General features: G+C 46.9%; 1 protein-coding gene across 1 annotated transcript; it reads left to right on the forward strand.

The window, feature by feature from the left end:
• Positions 1-55: 55 nt before the first annotated feature.
• Positions 56-16,153, forward strand: LOC307088362 (voltage-gated delayed rectifier potassium channel KCNH5-like; the record flags this gene model as incomplete). Its single annotated transcript, XM_079754219.1, has 12 exons — positions 56-128; positions 1,266-1,389; positions 1,821-1,927; positions 2,297-2,428; positions 3,720-3,832; positions 4,154-4,552; positions 6,183-6,612; positions 10,891-11,090; positions 11,761-12,013; positions 14,042-14,238; positions 14,947-15,267; positions 15,407-16,153. 12 exons carry the CDS (start codon positions 56-58, stop codon positions 16,151-16,153), a joined length of 3,096 nt encoding a protein of 1,031 aa, XP_079610345.1.
• Between the last annotated feature and the right edge of the window lie 609 nt (positions 16,154-16,762).

Here is a 16,762-nt window from a genome sequence, read left to right on the forward strand (position 1 = left end):
CCACAGGGCAGACGACAGAGGAGCAACAACGACAGCATCGTCCGAATAAATCAAAATGCATGGAGGAAAGCGAGGATTGGTGGCACCTCAGAACACTTTTTTGGAGAATATCGTCCGCCGCTCCAATGGTAAGTTGGTCTTATTGAGTAGGCTATGTGTGGAGCCTATAGTGCTGTTTTTTAAAATAATTAGCCCTGCATCTTAGATTTTCTTCACTTGGAACTCAGTAACGCGCAAGTTCAACGGTCTATGCCGAGAAACACTTGCAGCCTTTAAACAACTTATTCAACTCATGGGAACACCAACTGTAGGTCGAATTATTGTTCACAAATCAATGTTTATCACTCGTCTAACGGTTTGATTATCTCAGTAATTATTTTGTTTGTTCCAGTGGCAATGATTTAGTGTTTATATGGACGCAATACAATCCTATGCGGTGAAGTGTCCTATATATAGAACGGGATGCGACAATATCTAAGGAGCGCTTGTGAAGACTATAGCAGCCAGCGTTGCGCTGGCTGCTAGAAAAGGGAATTACTGGCATAAGGATGAGCCTGAAAGGAGACTGTGTTTTGCAAGTCAATATGCGTCAGATATCAACACATGAAGCCTTTAAAGATGATGACTTATAAATATTAATGCGCGATCTGCAGAAATATTGTAGGCTACAAGCCATATCCGATTTGCCAAGTATAGGACTTACTTAGGAGGCGTGGAAATGAACGTGTAGGTACACACAGCGTTGGATAAGACCGTCCGGAAAGATTGGATTATTTGAGAACGTTTCACACTGTTTGAACTAGCTTCCATCCACACGTATGGCTCCAACATAACTATGTTATCAATAGATTCTTCAAATGATTTCCTCTCCCCTCCCCCCCCCCCATTGTAAATTTGATTTCCTGCTAACGCAGTGTTCAAGGAGGGTTAAAACATACATTATTTTAAAACCTTTGATATGTATTCAATCTTGGGATCACGGTTGGAGATCTATAAACGTCAAACTAAAAGTAAAGCCATGCAAATGAACACACACACAAAAAAAAAGAATATGTGGTCCAGCACGCAAAGCACAACTTGTGTTATAATCTTACTTTTCTTTCCCCATTCCTTCTAATTGGAATAGGACTACTATCATTATCCATTGTGTTGCTCAGTATTCCCTGAGCAATGAGAGTTATCAACTCAAATGTGTTTTCTTTTAGAGAGGGGTGTGCTGGAACAATTCACTTCAGATCTTGCTCCCTGTTGGCTCTCTGTTTCAGAAACGAGCTTCCTGCTGGGTAACGCTCAGATCCTTGAGTGGCCGGTGGTGTACAGCAACGATGGCTTCTGCAAGCTGTCTGGCTACCACAGAGCAGAAGTCATGCACAAGAGCAGCACTTGCAAGTATGAGCGGACACACCGTCACTTAGAAGTATCTATACTGGACCAGAGAGTGAGAGCGATAGAGACCATATATGAGAGACCATATATGAAAGAGCAAGAGAGAGAGAGAGAGAGAGCGAGAGAGATTCTTGTTTCTGTTTCTTCAACCATTATGCCTTTTTTTTTATTAAATGCTATTCCTCACAGCAATAAAGTATGAGGTATTTCATCTCAATAAAAACCTGCCAAGAGAATACACAGATAGAAGCAGATGTTAAAAGTCTATGTAAATTCAGCTACAAAGCTCATACAAACTTTGGGCTTTCATTGGCATACAATGGCCGTATTTGCTGAAAACGCATCACACCATCACCAAGGACATCTTCATCCACTTGACTTGTGTATGTATGAACCATCTTATGTCTCCACCCTACTCTCATCCACGCACACAGCTTCATGTATGGAGAGCTGACTGACAGAGGGACCATAGACAAAATCAGACGGACCTTCGATAGCTACGAGTCCAGCTTCGTCGAAGTCCTGCTGTATGCAAAGAACAGTGAGTATATCGCCGCTGGACCGCCCCCTGTTTAACCACCGCGGTGCAATGCGGTTTAGATGTATGACTTAAAGATCGGTCTACAAGCTGAGCCTATCCAGTGGACTGGGGCAACTGGTTGTCTGATCAATCCATCAAAAATCGAGGTGGACATGGTTGAGACTATGAAAATACAAATATGAAAATATAATAGGAATTTGAATATGGCTTATAATAGCTGATCACCGATACAGCTGATGGTTCAGGCCCCTCCCCTTTTATGTCATGAACTATTTCCCCACAACAATTGGACCATCATCGTTGACATCCATAAGAGACATCCATTGTTCCATGGCTCTTGTGTCCCCCCCCCCCACACACACACTCCAGGGACCCCTATATGGCTGTACATGCAGGTGGCTCCCATCAGGAACGAGAACGACAAGGTGGTCCTGTTTCTGTGTTCCTTCCGGGACATCACCCTGTTCAAGCAGCCCGTGGAGGAGGAGGAGTCAAACAAAGGTGTGTGGCGCCCGGCCATCCCTTCTTTACAGCGATGATCCATCGTGTCCCAGACGCTTTAGAATGGACTATTCATTGTCTATTTTTACCCATTTTTCATGCCTTTGTAGGTAGAGATTGTGTGTTTTTTTTGGAGTTCTTTAAACATTCGTGATCTCTTTCGTCTTTGTTTTATGTTGTGTATCTCCGCTTGCGGAGATACACAACATAAAACACTTTTAAAAACACTTTTAAAAAACACTGGGCTCAACACTTTTTCGGTCCGGGATTCATACAAATGATCATATCTTATAATATATGAAAAATATCATCACCATGAAGGACATTCCATATTCATAACGATTGTGCTTATTAATTAATAAGATATCGATTTACTATTCACATCTTCGCTCTGATAGCGCATCGAAGACATCACATTACATCCATTCAGCGGACTCTTCTGTCCACAGAGACTCATAATAAGCCCCCATAGACCAGTAAACCCAGTAGTATTCCATAGGGACACTGGTGGCCAGGCTCCTGCCATCAAACCAACCACTGACCAGGTGTTGTGTGTGTGGATGGCTAAACACTGTCCTCCGTGGGTCTACACTGTACAGCGTTGGGTTGTTTCCCCTGGGGGGAATAGTGTCGCTCTGCCCACTAACGTCTTTCCATGTCCAGTGCCACACAACGCTCACCCAAGTCAAACTAACTGACGGGAGAGGTTGGGTCGATGAGAGCCATGGTGCTGTGTTGTCAATACGGTAGTCATATTATATTTAGGGTGTTTAGAAGACCCTTAACACACACCGATGGCGTGACTGTTAGCTCGTCAGGAGCGGCTACGGTTGGGAATCTTGCTCAGGGACACCTTGACACTAGGAGGAGCCGTGAACGAGCAACCTTCTGGTTACAGTAGCTCTGCCTCCTGAGCTAGTGCCATTAGTCATAGCACAGCTGGTAGGATGTGCAGCGCAGGATTAAGAGTTAACTGCTGGAGCACAGCCATGGACGGGTTAAGGCTGGTTGGGAAGAGCAGAATTTAAAGAGTTAATTTTCAAAAGCACAAACATTGTGTTGTACAATGTGGCCCGTGAAGCCCTTTGAGACTAACTGTGATTAAGGGCGACACCAATACAATGTACTTGGCTCCCGTCAAATATATTTTTTCTGTTTTTTTCCCGAGAGGTATTTCATGACCAAGTGTTTTGTTTTAAATACGAGGTTTGGAGCGGCCAAACTGAATAATCTTCTGCTCGTGTATCATGTTATATAAAGCTGGGATATGGTTGTCCTTTGCGTCTTCCAGCAGGATGGACCAAGATTGCCCGGTTGACTCGAGCGTTAACCAACAACCGCACAGTTGCCCAGCAGTTGACCCCGCTGGGCAACCCAGAGATCAAGACCTCCAGACTGGCAGAGGTGAGCCGTCGCCAGGTGGAAGAAGTGCCACCTGGTTCCAATGTGTTTGACTGATCATCCACCATAGCTTGACCGCATGCAACTCTCAGCTTTGACTTTCGTCCCCACCAATATTGAAAAAAAGTGAATATATATTTGATTTTCGGTGCGTATAAAAAAAAGAAAAGAAAGAAAAAGCGAATATATTTGATTTTTGGTGCGTATTAAAAAAAGAAAAGAAAAAAAAAGTGAATATATTTGATTTTTGGTGCGTATTAAAAAAGAAAAGGAAAAAAAAAGTGCATTTCCGTTTCCCAACTTTTTTGTCCTTAACCCCGAAAGGCCCTCCAGCTCGGCTCGGACATCCTCCCTCCGTACAAACAAGAGGCCCCCAAGACCCCCCCACACATCATCCTTCACTACTGCACCTTCAAGACCACCTGGGACTGGGTGATCCTCATCCTCACCTTCTACACGGCCATCATGGTGCCCTACAACGTGTCCTTCAAGCACAACAAGCCCAGCACCAACCTGGGCTGGCTGGTGGCCGACAGCGTGGTGGACATCATCTTCCTGGTGGACATCGTGCTCAACTTCCACACCACCTTCGTGGGGCCGTCCGGCGAGGTCATCTCCGACGCCCGGTCAATCCGCATGAACTACCTGAAGACCTGGTTCGTGATCGACCTGCTGTCCTGCCTGCCCTACGACATCATCAACGCCTTCGAGCACGGCGAGGAGGTAAGGGGGGGGGGGGGGGGGGGGGGGGGGGCTAGGAGGATGAGGTTAAGTTAAGGCCAGGGTCAGATGGGAGAAGCTGGGTTAGGATAAGGAGGTTAATTTAAGGAAGGAGGTCAGTTGTGATTATCATGAAGAGGTGAAGTTAGGGCATGACCTTAGATATTACGAAGAGTTTAAGTTAAGGCACATGGTCAGTTTGATGATGAGGAAGAGGTGAAGTTAGGGAAGGAGGTCCGATGTTATGATGAAGATGAGCTGAACTATTTTTCTATACGTTCCTATATGTATGCATTTTTATTTTTGTTGTGTTTTCAATCCCATGGCTGCAAATGACCTCTAGTAGGGGCAAAATAAATGCAAAAAACCTATACAAAATCCTTCCAGGCTAATGCAAGTCGATAAATTTGAGATGTACAGGGTACCTAAGAAAAAGTCAACGCTGCAGGTAATAACTATTCTTGGGCCTACCTGGACGGCAAAATTTAGTTTCTGCAACCTTGCGAATATCTCCCTCCCTGCCGGGCTGATGAGGTCTGCAGCGGGGGCGACGTTTTGGAAGTGGCTTCAACATTGTAGCATGTAGCATCTTCGCTCCCTGTGTCAGAAATGCATGTGTACTCACTTTACCGTTTCGCTGTGTTTCAGCAGGAATACATGAACGTCAACGCCTCGGCAACAAGCCCCTCCCCCAGGAACAGCACGAGGCCCGAGGACTCTATGCTACCCGTAAGAAACGAAGTGACACCCGAATGTGTTTCAGGAGTGACTCCAGGGCTGATATGACAGTTCTCCTGGACGTACTTTGCTAACTCTCTTCTCGTCTCTTTACACCTCTGAATCTAGGAGCATAGGTAACGCTTCTAAAGAGAGGCTCGTTTCAGGCGTACATGTTAGAATAACTCAAGACAACATTTGGGGCTGAAGGAAACTCATTTACGCACTAGAAATTAATACTTTTAGTATCTCTTTAAGTAAATTCAATCTTTCACCCCATTCCCCAACACCTCCCCCCCCCACATCCCCCTCCTCCTCCACCACCACATCCAACACCCCCCTGGCCCTCACCTCAACCATATCGTTCTCCTCCTGACCACCACCACCACCACCACCTCCTCCACCAACTCTCTCTCCCCACCACCACCTCTCCCTGCCACCAATCCCCCCACCATCACCACCTCCACCACCAACCAACTCTCCCCACCACCACCTCCACCTCCACCACCAACCAACTCTCCCCACCACCACCTCCACCACCACCACCACCACCTCCACCACCAACCAACTCTCCCCACCACCACCTCCACCACCAACCCACTCTCCCCACCACCACCACCACCACCACCACCACCACCAACCAACTCTCCCCACCACCACCTCCACCACCAACCCACTCTCCCCACCACCACCATCACCATCACCGCCTCCACCACCAACCCACTCTCCCCACCACCACCATCACCATCACCGCCTCCACCACCAACCCACTCTCCCCACCACCTCCATCACCATCACCGCCTCCACCACCAACCCACTCTCCCCACCACCACCACCACTCTCCCCACCGCCAATCCCCCCCCAACACCACCACCAACCCTGCCAAACCCCGACCACCAACCAACCCTTACCCCAGGGCCTGAGCAGCCTCTTCAGTTCCCTGAAGGTGATCCGCCTCCTCCGGCTGGGCCGCGTGGCCCGCAAGCTGGACCACTACCTGGAGTACGGCGCGGCCGTGCTGGTGCTGCTGGTGTGCGTCTTCGGCCTGGTCGCCCACTGGCTGGCCTGCATCTGGTACAGCATCGGGGACCACGAGGTCATCGACCACGACACCCACGCCATCAAGACGGACAGCTGGCTGTACCAGCTGGCGCTGAGCATGGGCACGCCGTACCGCTACAACGTGACGGGCTCGGGCCGCTGGGAGGGCGGGCCCAACAAGGAGACGCTGTACATCAGCTCGCTGTACTTCACCATGACCAGCCTGACCACCATCGGCTTTGGGAACATCGCGCCCACCACCGACGGCGAGAAGATCTTCAGCGTGGCCATGATGATGGTGGGATGTGAGTAGACGTGGGTGGGAGACGGGGTGATGTGTGTGACTGCCCCACGAAACCCCCCAAAAAGTCGATGTCATCTGTAAATGGAGATTTTAGAAATGTTTACGACGGCGGTTTCGTAAAAAGAAAAAAAGTGTTTGTAAAAGCTTTTCGGGCAAAATAATTGGGCCGCAGTTTCCGAACTGTCAGCCCAATTATAAGTTTCTATGTTTTTATTTATGATGTCTTTACCACCACCTCCATGGCCAGTGGTTTCTCATAGTCATGCCTCACATTTACAGCAAAATATCCCCCGTTCTGAGAAGTTTCAATTCAAGTTGACTCCGTTCAATGGCTGTGTGGAGCTCGAGTCACATCACTGGATCCTGACTTTTGTGGCGGTCTATTTTGGACGGGTTCACTTGTGAGGCTGATGCTGTCAGCTGGAGGGAACTTTATCAGCACCTGTCTTAGTACCATTGATGGGACAGGACAGAGACCGCTAATTCTAACAGGATGGCTGCACAAATGCAAACACACACACCCACACTAACACACAGACACACACACTTCTTCGATGGTTGAGAAATGGACATTTCAACAGAGCAACTCCAACCATCTTTTAACCGCGGCTTCCAAAACCACAACAACAACAACAACAGCTTGTAACAAACCAAAGTAACAAACCCAAACACATTCTTGTGTGTGTGTGCAAGTCTATACATTCTGTAATGCACTTCAAACCAACCGTGCACCCTTGTATGCGCCGGGTGATCATCCATTGGTAATTCGCTGGCAGCAGACCTCGCAGGCAGGGAAGAGGGGGGGGAGACAATCTGGGTGCATTATCATTGTGCATGAGGGACGCGATAATGCACTCCTCAACACCCCAGGGCCATCTCTCTCACAGCTTTCCCCAGGGGAACATGTATCTGAGGAAGGGTGAAGGGCTGAGTATTTGTGTGTGGATGTATGACTTTAACCAGACGTTACCAATGTGCGGTGCTCATACTGTATATTTCGCTGTAACTCGAACAAAATGTATACTATTGTAGAAACTAGGGAGTATGGCTTCTTTAAGTAAGTTGTTTGGTGGAGAGACATTAATTTAGGGCTTGAGAGCTGGAGCATCAACAGGGGCCGTGGAATGAGCAACATGAATGATTTAATGAGAGAGCATTAGCTCCATTATCTCCTACCGTATATGAACGGGTCATAAAGAATGGAGCAGCGCTTTCATGGGACATGAAGACTTTCCAAATATACACACACACACGGATTTCTCCCGAGCACACACTCATATGGATTTACGCACACAGCATGCACACGCACACTCAGCACAAATACAGTCTAGTGCCACACTGACGGGGCTCCACACTCGAAAGTTTAGTTCAACCTGAATTGCTGAAGGGCACAATAATGTCTCCCTCTCTCTTCACGTCATAAGATACAATTAGATATGGAGACTTATACTATACCTTCCATATTTATCTTCTTTAAGCAGAATGTAGTCGTGGCGGCAAACTCCTGGGGGGCAGGAGATGGACAGCTCTGACTGATCTATTTTTAGCTCTCCCCCCCCCCCCCCCCGAGTGTTGTAATGACAGGCCGGATCACCTTGTCAAACCTCAACACAACTCTGACACAAATCCGCACGAGTCACAATGCGTCACTGGACCCCCGGTCTTGTCAGAAAGCATAAAGATCGTCGGGCTCATCTAGGGGCGGAACCCAACCACTCCGCATGATTGAACGAGAAATATTGAGCTCTTTTGATGATCGATAGACTCAGAAGATGTGCTGGGGTCGGCACAATTAGGAGATCGTGACCTTAGCTACACAATGTGTATGAGAACTCTTTATGTGTACACCGTGTGAGGGACAGACATGCAATGGAGATGCAATGCTCAGGATGAGCTTGTTGTATCGACATCGTTTCTGTCCATTACTTTCACATCTCTGATTGCAAATATATATCAAAGCAAAAGCAGTGTACACCAATAATACATTTACAAAACAATTTACCCCAAACCTATCGGTAACACAATTCCCTTGAAGCTGCTACCTTGTCCCAAAATATAAAACATATATTTTTAATGTAAAAACATCAGCACCAGGACCTGATAAAACCACTGCGCTGCGTTTTTCACTGTTTTCATCATTTGTCAATCTCCCCCTCCCAGCTCCCCCAGTTGCAACTCAGTCCACTTCCGACAATAATAGGGATGAGGAGAACACCAGCTGACAGCCTCGCCTCCAGCTCCACCCCCCTCCCCCCCCGCCCCAAAGTAAACACCCATTTCCCTGGTATCGCGTTCGCCAATCCGGGAGCGACCGCTGTGTATACGATAGCAATGCACGCTTCAGTTACAGCCCCACCGATCGCCCGATAAAGATACTGTAATTATGCGCGGCGAGAAAGCGATTGCGTCGTAAAAAAAAAAAGGGAGCGATAGTTTGGCCCCTGGGGTTTGAGCGTAGGAAAATGGACCCTGATGACCCATCAAGTCGGATCCGTCGGGCTAACCTCGGCGCACCGTGGAGCGCGGGGACCGTGGAGAGGGCTTCCTTCCTCTTGAGTGGGTGCCGCGTCACGGAATAAGTGATACTAACTGACTCATTGGGGTCGTGGCAGAGCTGTATCCCGGCGCCCCGGCCCTGAGAACATGGAGCCTACATGTTCAATTAGGGTATAGGGCCGCTGTGGCCACAGCCTTGGAGTATGTGTACACACACATGTATATGTGTGTGTGTGTGTGTGTGTACACACGTGCATGTGTGTGTGTGTTTGTGTGTGTTACTTTGTGTGTGTACGTGTGTTTGTAGACACGTGTACATTTGTGTGTGTGTGTGTACATTTATGTGTGTTTGACTATGTATGTGTATGGGTTTTAGTACACACACCAGCACATTTATGTCTGTTTAAGCGACCTTGGGTACTATGAAAGGCGCTATATAAATCCAAGTTATTATTAACTATGTGTGAGCAAGTAAACACTCACGTGCATGTTTAACTTTGTGTGTATAAGTTTATGCGTTTATTTTTAAGTTTATGTAAGTGTGTTTGGTGAGGTGTTTGTGTGCATATACTGCAACCAAGGGCGTAGGAACCGGGGGGGGGGGGGGGGGGACGGAGGGGACATATCCCCTCCAATATTGGAGACAGGCGCATTTGTCCCACCTAAAAATTATACCGGGGGACAAAAATATTTTATTTTGTTTTGAAAGCGCAACACAGCGTCTTGTCACCTGTCACCTGCTTATTCTAAAAAACTGGATGATTGAGCGTGCAATTAAATAATTAATTTGATATTTATCAGTTCATTACTGCCATTCAAAATGTGTTTTCCTTTACATTTACAAATGTATCTTTTTTGTAGAATAAAATATATTTGTGAATTTTTTCAGTGTAGTTAATTTCTGACATATTTCTGTTCAAACCATTAACGGATCTGTCAGGTTTCCGATATGTGTCCCCCCCAATGTTAAACTCATTCCTACGCCCCTGACTGCAACCACATGTTAACACATCTACATGTAAATTGTGATACTTAGTCATCCATATTGTAAGGAAAAGGTACTTTTTTCCACTCAGAGCGCTGAGATTCATTCATTCTACAGCTGAACCCCATTCAGAGGGCATTGAGCAGGGGCACTGTGGATTTGGTTCAAATCAGAGACAATAATAGGCGGGGGTTTGTGAAAGTGTATAGAGCACTCATGCAATATTGACTCTGCTGTCTGCAGCTTTTTACATGAACGCAGCTATAAATAGGATGGTTTTATTTGGTTCAGGCTTTATAGAACTGTTTGTTTGCATAATGTCGAACTGTAGAAATGTGCGTACAGCAAAACATGATACAGTAATACCCTCAGCTATGCAAAGTACTCATTATAACATCTTTGAGTCAGTCGTTTGCCCCACATGCATATGTAATAAGTACCTATAAGTAAGTAAACATACATGTTTGTATTCCACTGGTATAAAGAACTTTTGCCAACTATAACTGTATCATGTGAGCCTGCATTATTTTGTCTTAGTTAAATGTAATCATGTTCCCTGGATTAATTTGTTTTGTATCTTCTTATCATTTTCTATTTAATTGTTGTAATTATATTGTGTAGCAGTGCATTTTCTGAATACTGTTATGTACAGCTCATCCCCCTTATATATAATCGTGTCTTTTGTCTTGCCGATTTCCTTTAGTACCATCCATCTAGCTACAACTCTTACCAGCCATTACCCCATCCTGCTATGTGCCTCATTCTAAAAACCCATTCACTCTTTCCCCTCCGTTCCAGCCTTGCTCTACGCGACCATATTTGGAAACGTCACCACCATCTTCCAGCAGATGTACACAAACACCAACCGCTACCACGAGATGCTGAACAACGTGCGGGACTTCCTGAAGCTCTACCAAGTGCCCCGGGGCCTGAGTGAGAGGGTGATGGACTTCATCGTGTCCACATGGGCCATGTCCAAGGGCATCGACACAGATAAGGTGACTACAGATCCCAACTCGGGTGTGTGTTTGTGTGTGTACAACCAGAATCATGAGTCATGTATTTTAGGATTTGTATTGTTGCTGTATTCTACAACTACTACTACTACTACTATTAGATATTAATTACAATTAAAATATGATTATTATTGTTGTGTTGTAATAATAATTCTAACTGTGATTATCAGCATATGGTGCCACTAGCTTGTTGAGCTCAGAATGCAGCTGGGTTACAGGGTAGGGAGGGGGGGCGAGGGGGGTTATAAGCATGACCCTTCCGCGAACCCACAACGGCACGTAATGTCACGCGTTGCCATGCAACGTCCAAAGGTGCACCTGAGAGCAAGTGACTTGGAGTCACCTCTCACCTAGCGAACATAAAAAAATGCTATCATCTCTAGATATCGTAAAAGAATAGAAAGACAGAAAGAAAGAGGATGCTCAGGTTGGCAGGACGACGTGGAAAGACAAACCCCAACAGGCCTCAAAGGTTACAGATTGGACCATTTATCATTCAGGTTCACGGGAATCTCTCGTGGCGTTGTCCTGCAGTAGCACCGCGTACTCTATCCTCTATACTCAGTCCACTCGTTGTGTTGTAAAAGTTCTGTGTCCTAATGAACCTCATCATCGCGCTTAATCTGTCCTGTCTCCGTCGACTCCCTCTCAGGTTCTCTCCATTTGTCCCAAAGATATGCGGGCGGACATCTGCGTCCACCTGAACCGCCAGGTGTTCAACGACCACCCAGCCTTCCGATTGGCCAGCGACGGCTGCCTGCGCTCGCTGGCCGTGGAGTTCCAGACTACCCACTGTGCGCCCGGCGACCTCATCTTCCACATCGGCGAGAGCGTGGACACCCTGTGCTTCGTTGTGTCGGGGTCGCTCGAGGTCATCCAGGACGACGAGGTGGTCGCCATCTTGGGTGAGCCGTGGACGCGGTCGGTTGGTTGGGGTGGGCGAGTCTCGGCCTCCTCCGTTCATCTTGGGAGAAACTAGGAGGAGCCGGGGATTGAACCAGCAACCGTCCGGTTACCAGCAAAACAGGGGGGGGTTTGCAGGGGTCAAGATGCTACGGTATACTATGTTATGCGCCACTAGCACACTGTTATTATCAGCTGCTTTTGGCTGGGTTGTCAATGCGGAGGGTGACCTGTCAGCAGTGCTTCACTGATAGCCTGCTAAACACATGAAAAGGATCTAGACCATTGTAACTCTGCAAGTCAATGGAGGTGGCTAACAGAAAGCAAATGCTAATCAAGCAAACTCGCCATCTCGACGTACAATGATTAATTTGGAATTAAACAACTTATCAGAACCTAGGTATTTCAAGTATTGTTCGGCCAATGATTGTTTATGATGCATATCAATCAAGACATCTTCTGGACAAATAGGCAGTACTTAACACTCCCTATGGAAAATCTGGTGAGGTACTAGAAGGTCATCGACTGGTATCTGAATCTTCAGGATGTACGCAATAGCTTATCCTAGTGCTAAGGGGGCAAAAAGGAGAACGCTCTGTGTGGGTTGAAGGGAAGTTATGTAATGTTCTGATTCATACACATACATGTGATGTGAGCACAGTGGGAGGGCACATTGAAGGCTATGAATTATGGTGACCAATAAGGGAGAAATGCTTTCAGTCATTGAAATACCTAGAAGATTATTATCATAGCGCTTTGAGATTGGTCCCAATGAAAGGCTCATTAAATGTTTGATTTATTATTATTAATATTATGAGTTACACCCATCTAGGAGAGGTCATGAACTATTGTTAGTGGTGCCCTCTATATCGGCCTCCTCTATTATTCCGGCTGTCCATTAAATCTGATCTTGCGGTGCTCGCTGCATTGCTAATGTATTTGTTGCTAATGCATTACATAGGGTACTATTTCCAAAAGCACTTATAAGCAACTTCAGAAGTTTGAAACTAGGAAAATAATGAGGCTGGTCAAAAGGCTGAAAAGCATAACATTTAAAATTCAGTACCTCCAGGTGACATAATAACCAGGAAATTGCATTGACATTTTGCTAACAAGCACGGGATTCAATAGTTAAGATGACTCAAAGTATTGAGTCCAGACTATGGAGGAGTCAAAGGCACTGTGCTATAGTGCTGCATTCCTCGGATACCCCCCCCACCATCGAGACAGAGAACATGGGGAGGGGGTCAATGGGTTCATAGTGCTCTCCTGAATGCAGTAGCAAACAGTGACTCTTAGTTGACAATTCCAGCTCTGAAACAACATTAAGACGCTTTAAGTGTTGTTTGTTGAGAATCGATAAAATAAAATTGGAATATCTGGAAGGGCCCTAAATATTTTGAATATCAAAAATATTTGAATATCTTTAATATCTTATGCCTCCTCTGATGGCCTAACATATTCTAGATTTTATTCAAAATAAAATTAGAAATTTTATTAATTTATTGTTTTAGATGCCTCTGCCTGAGCTTGAACGTGATGTTTTTGGAGCCTAGTTTCAGGTAAACAAAACATAATGATTTTTGGTACCTGGTTTCAGCTAAACAATGTTTCTTGGCACCTGGTTTCAGGTAAACAATGTTTATTGGCACCTGGTTTCAGGTAAACATGTTTCTTGGCACCTGATTTCAGGTAAACATGTTTCTTGGCACCTGGTTTCAGGTTAACAATGTTTCTTGGCGCCTGGTTTCAGGTAAACAATGTTTCTTGGCGCCTGGTTTCAGGTAAACATGTTTCTTGGCGCCTGGTTTCAGGTAAACATGTTTCTTGGTGCCTGGTTTCAGGTAAACATGTTTCTTGGCGCCTGGTTTCAGGTAAACATGTTTCTTGGCGCCTGGTTTCAGGTAAACATGTTTCTTGGCGCCTGGTTTCAGGTAAACATGTTTCTTGGTGCCTGGTTTCAGCAAAAAATAATGTTTCTTGTCGCCTGGTTTCAAGTTAACTTGATGTTTCTTGGTGCCTGGTTTCAGGTAAAGGCGATGTGTTTGGGGACGTCTTCTGGAAGGAGACGAGCCCGGCGCGAGCGTCGGCCAACGTGCGCGCCCTCACCTACTGCGACCTCCACGTGATCCGGCGGGACGCGCTGCTGCGGGTGCTCGAGTTCTACACCGCATTCGCCAGCTCCTTCTCCCGCCACCTCATCCTCACCTGCAACCTACGGAAGAGGGTCAGAACTCATCCCTCATTGGCTATTCGATCTTCTGAGCGATTGATATTTGTATTCCGCTTAAAAATGTCCCAGTTCTAGAAACAATCATCAAATGGGATTCATTCATTCAAATTTCTAAGCAGTTGGGTAAAGAAATTCCCACTTTATACATATTAATAGATTCAGTTAGGCCTACATTTGGATACGCTGAGAAATGGGGCCTCTGAGATTGAGGGTGTGCTGCTTAAAATCAAACACGGAACAGAAGAAAGGGTGCAGTCAGCAGTAAATTCACCACCTCTGCCTCTTTGAAAAACAAAACATGAAAAATACAGACGTGGTCCCTAATAATTTAGAGGAAGAGTAGTAGTGAGGAAACAAGTATACAGCAAATTTAGTTTTAGAGACCACTGTAGACTTAGATCAGGGTTAGCAGATGTTTAAGCTTCACCTGGTGTTTAACAGTTGGACATCTCCTTCCACAAGGTCAATGCGTATGGGCTCTGGCACTTGATGAAGGATATCGCAAAGATATAAAAAGGTCTGCATTATTGTCCACGCAAAAAAGCTCCATGTTAAAGATGGTACTTTATTATTCCCAGACGGGAATACAGGTCATATCGAAATGTGTACATTCCTTCCACACTGCAAAGGTAGCATTGTCTCAAAGCGATGGTTCACTTGATCCAACGAAAAACAAATGGGATCTTTCTCCCGCTCCCGCAGATCATCTTCAGGAAGATCTCTGACGTGAAGAGGGAGAAGGAGCACCAGAGGGACCAGGTCGCTCTCTCCATCCCCGACGACCATCCCGTCCGCAAGCTCTTCCAGAAGTTCCGGAATCAGCGGGACATCCAAACCCCGGGAGACATCCACATGTACCCCCGACAAAACTGCAACGCACTCGAGCCCAACGCCGACCCACAGAGTGACCCGTCCCTCTACCCACAGGGCCCTGAGCCCTCCATGCAGGATTCCCCGGCCAACGGGAACGCTAGCGCCGACCCTAGTGCCATTACCCTCTCCTGCTCAAAGAATTCATTGCAGGTCCTGCATCATCGTCTTGTTCATGTTGTATGTGTATGTTGTTGTGTGTCACGTGTTCAAGCAACTGTGACTATGTATTCCCCCTGGGGATCAATAAAGTATCAATGTATCATCTATCTATCTATTTATCTATCTACAGATTCACCCGGAGAAGTTGGACCGGGTTGGCATACAAGAGGCGTTGGAGCTGAAACCAAAGGGCGGCGTGGAGGGTACAGAGATCCTCAGCCCTAAGCGTCCCAGCGGCGGAGGAGGTGGTGGTGTTGGCCGTGGCTGGGCCAAGTTCAGGAGCCCCGCGGCGGTGGCTCCGGCGCCCCCGGCCCCCGAGCCGGTGAAGCCGAGAGAGCAGGAGAAGTGGGTCGAGGGATCCATGTCCATGGGCCAGCTGAGTACAACGGACGGCAAGGGCCTTCAACCGGCACGCGGGCACGCGGGCAGTGGAGGGTTCAACGACGCCGGGGAAGGCGACGAAGAGAAGAGCGCCCTGCACAAAACGGAGTCGTGCGACAGCGGCATCACAAAGAGCGACCTGCGCATCGACCGGGCCGGGGATTCGCGCAGCCCGCTGGAGCGGAGCCCGTTCGGACAAGTCCCGGGGCTGGACGCTGAGGGCGCGCTCAGGCACTCCTTCACGCAGCCCGCGAGCGAGCAGGCGTTGTTCCACGGCACGCTCCACCAAACCAAGGTCGAGATAAAGGGGGACATTAAGATGCTCAGTTGCCAGCTCTCGGTGCTCGAGGTGCAAGTGAGCGAGATCCTCAGACTGCTGTCGGTGAAGAGACGGCTGTCACTGCCACAGACGTCCACCCCCAAGAGGATCAAAAGCCCGGGGTTCGTCTGCGTGCCCGAGCCCATCTCGCCAGATATGGACGACGGGCCGTTTTGAACGAAGGGAAACATTTGTTTATATATTTGACAAAAAGAAAGGTGACTTTTGTTTGGACCTCGATTTAAAGTGGTGTACATACCTATTTGCATGTCCAGCTGGATTCTGGCCTTGCCATGTAATTGCTTGCATTATGCAAATTACAGCATGCAGAGCTACGTTTCGTCCTCTTACCTCAGTTACAACAAACCTGGGTGGTTGATTTTAACACTTTATATAAGAGGCGGTGAGGTAGTCTCATCTTAGTTTTAGCAGCACTTTTGCGTCGAACGGTCTTCCTTGGTAAATGGAAACCTTAGTATTTATATATCTTTATGCTGGCCGAAATGGTATCAAGCAGCTCCTGCACCAAACGAGCAACTTGATCCCCTTGCATTTAGCGCTACATGCACGGAGCACATATATTCAGTATATTCAGGTCAGATAGTGTTAGAGTGTTCCCCCAACTCGGGGTAGAGACCCCACTTGGGGTCGCCCTGATGTGCAGGTTGGGTTGATATGAGAGAAAGGTTTGATGGTGCATTTTTGATAAAACGAATTATACTCAAATAGGCTTGAAAAGTCTTATAAAAGCACACTATCTACAAAGAGGCTAATGACGCATACTAC

The sequence above is a fragment of the Pollachius pollachius genome (assembly GCF_949987615.1).
Source record: "Pollachius pollachius genome assembly, chromosome: 16".
Lineage (NCBI taxonomy): Eukaryota > Metazoa > Chordata > Actinopteri > Gadiformes > Gadidae > Pollachius > Pollachius pollachius.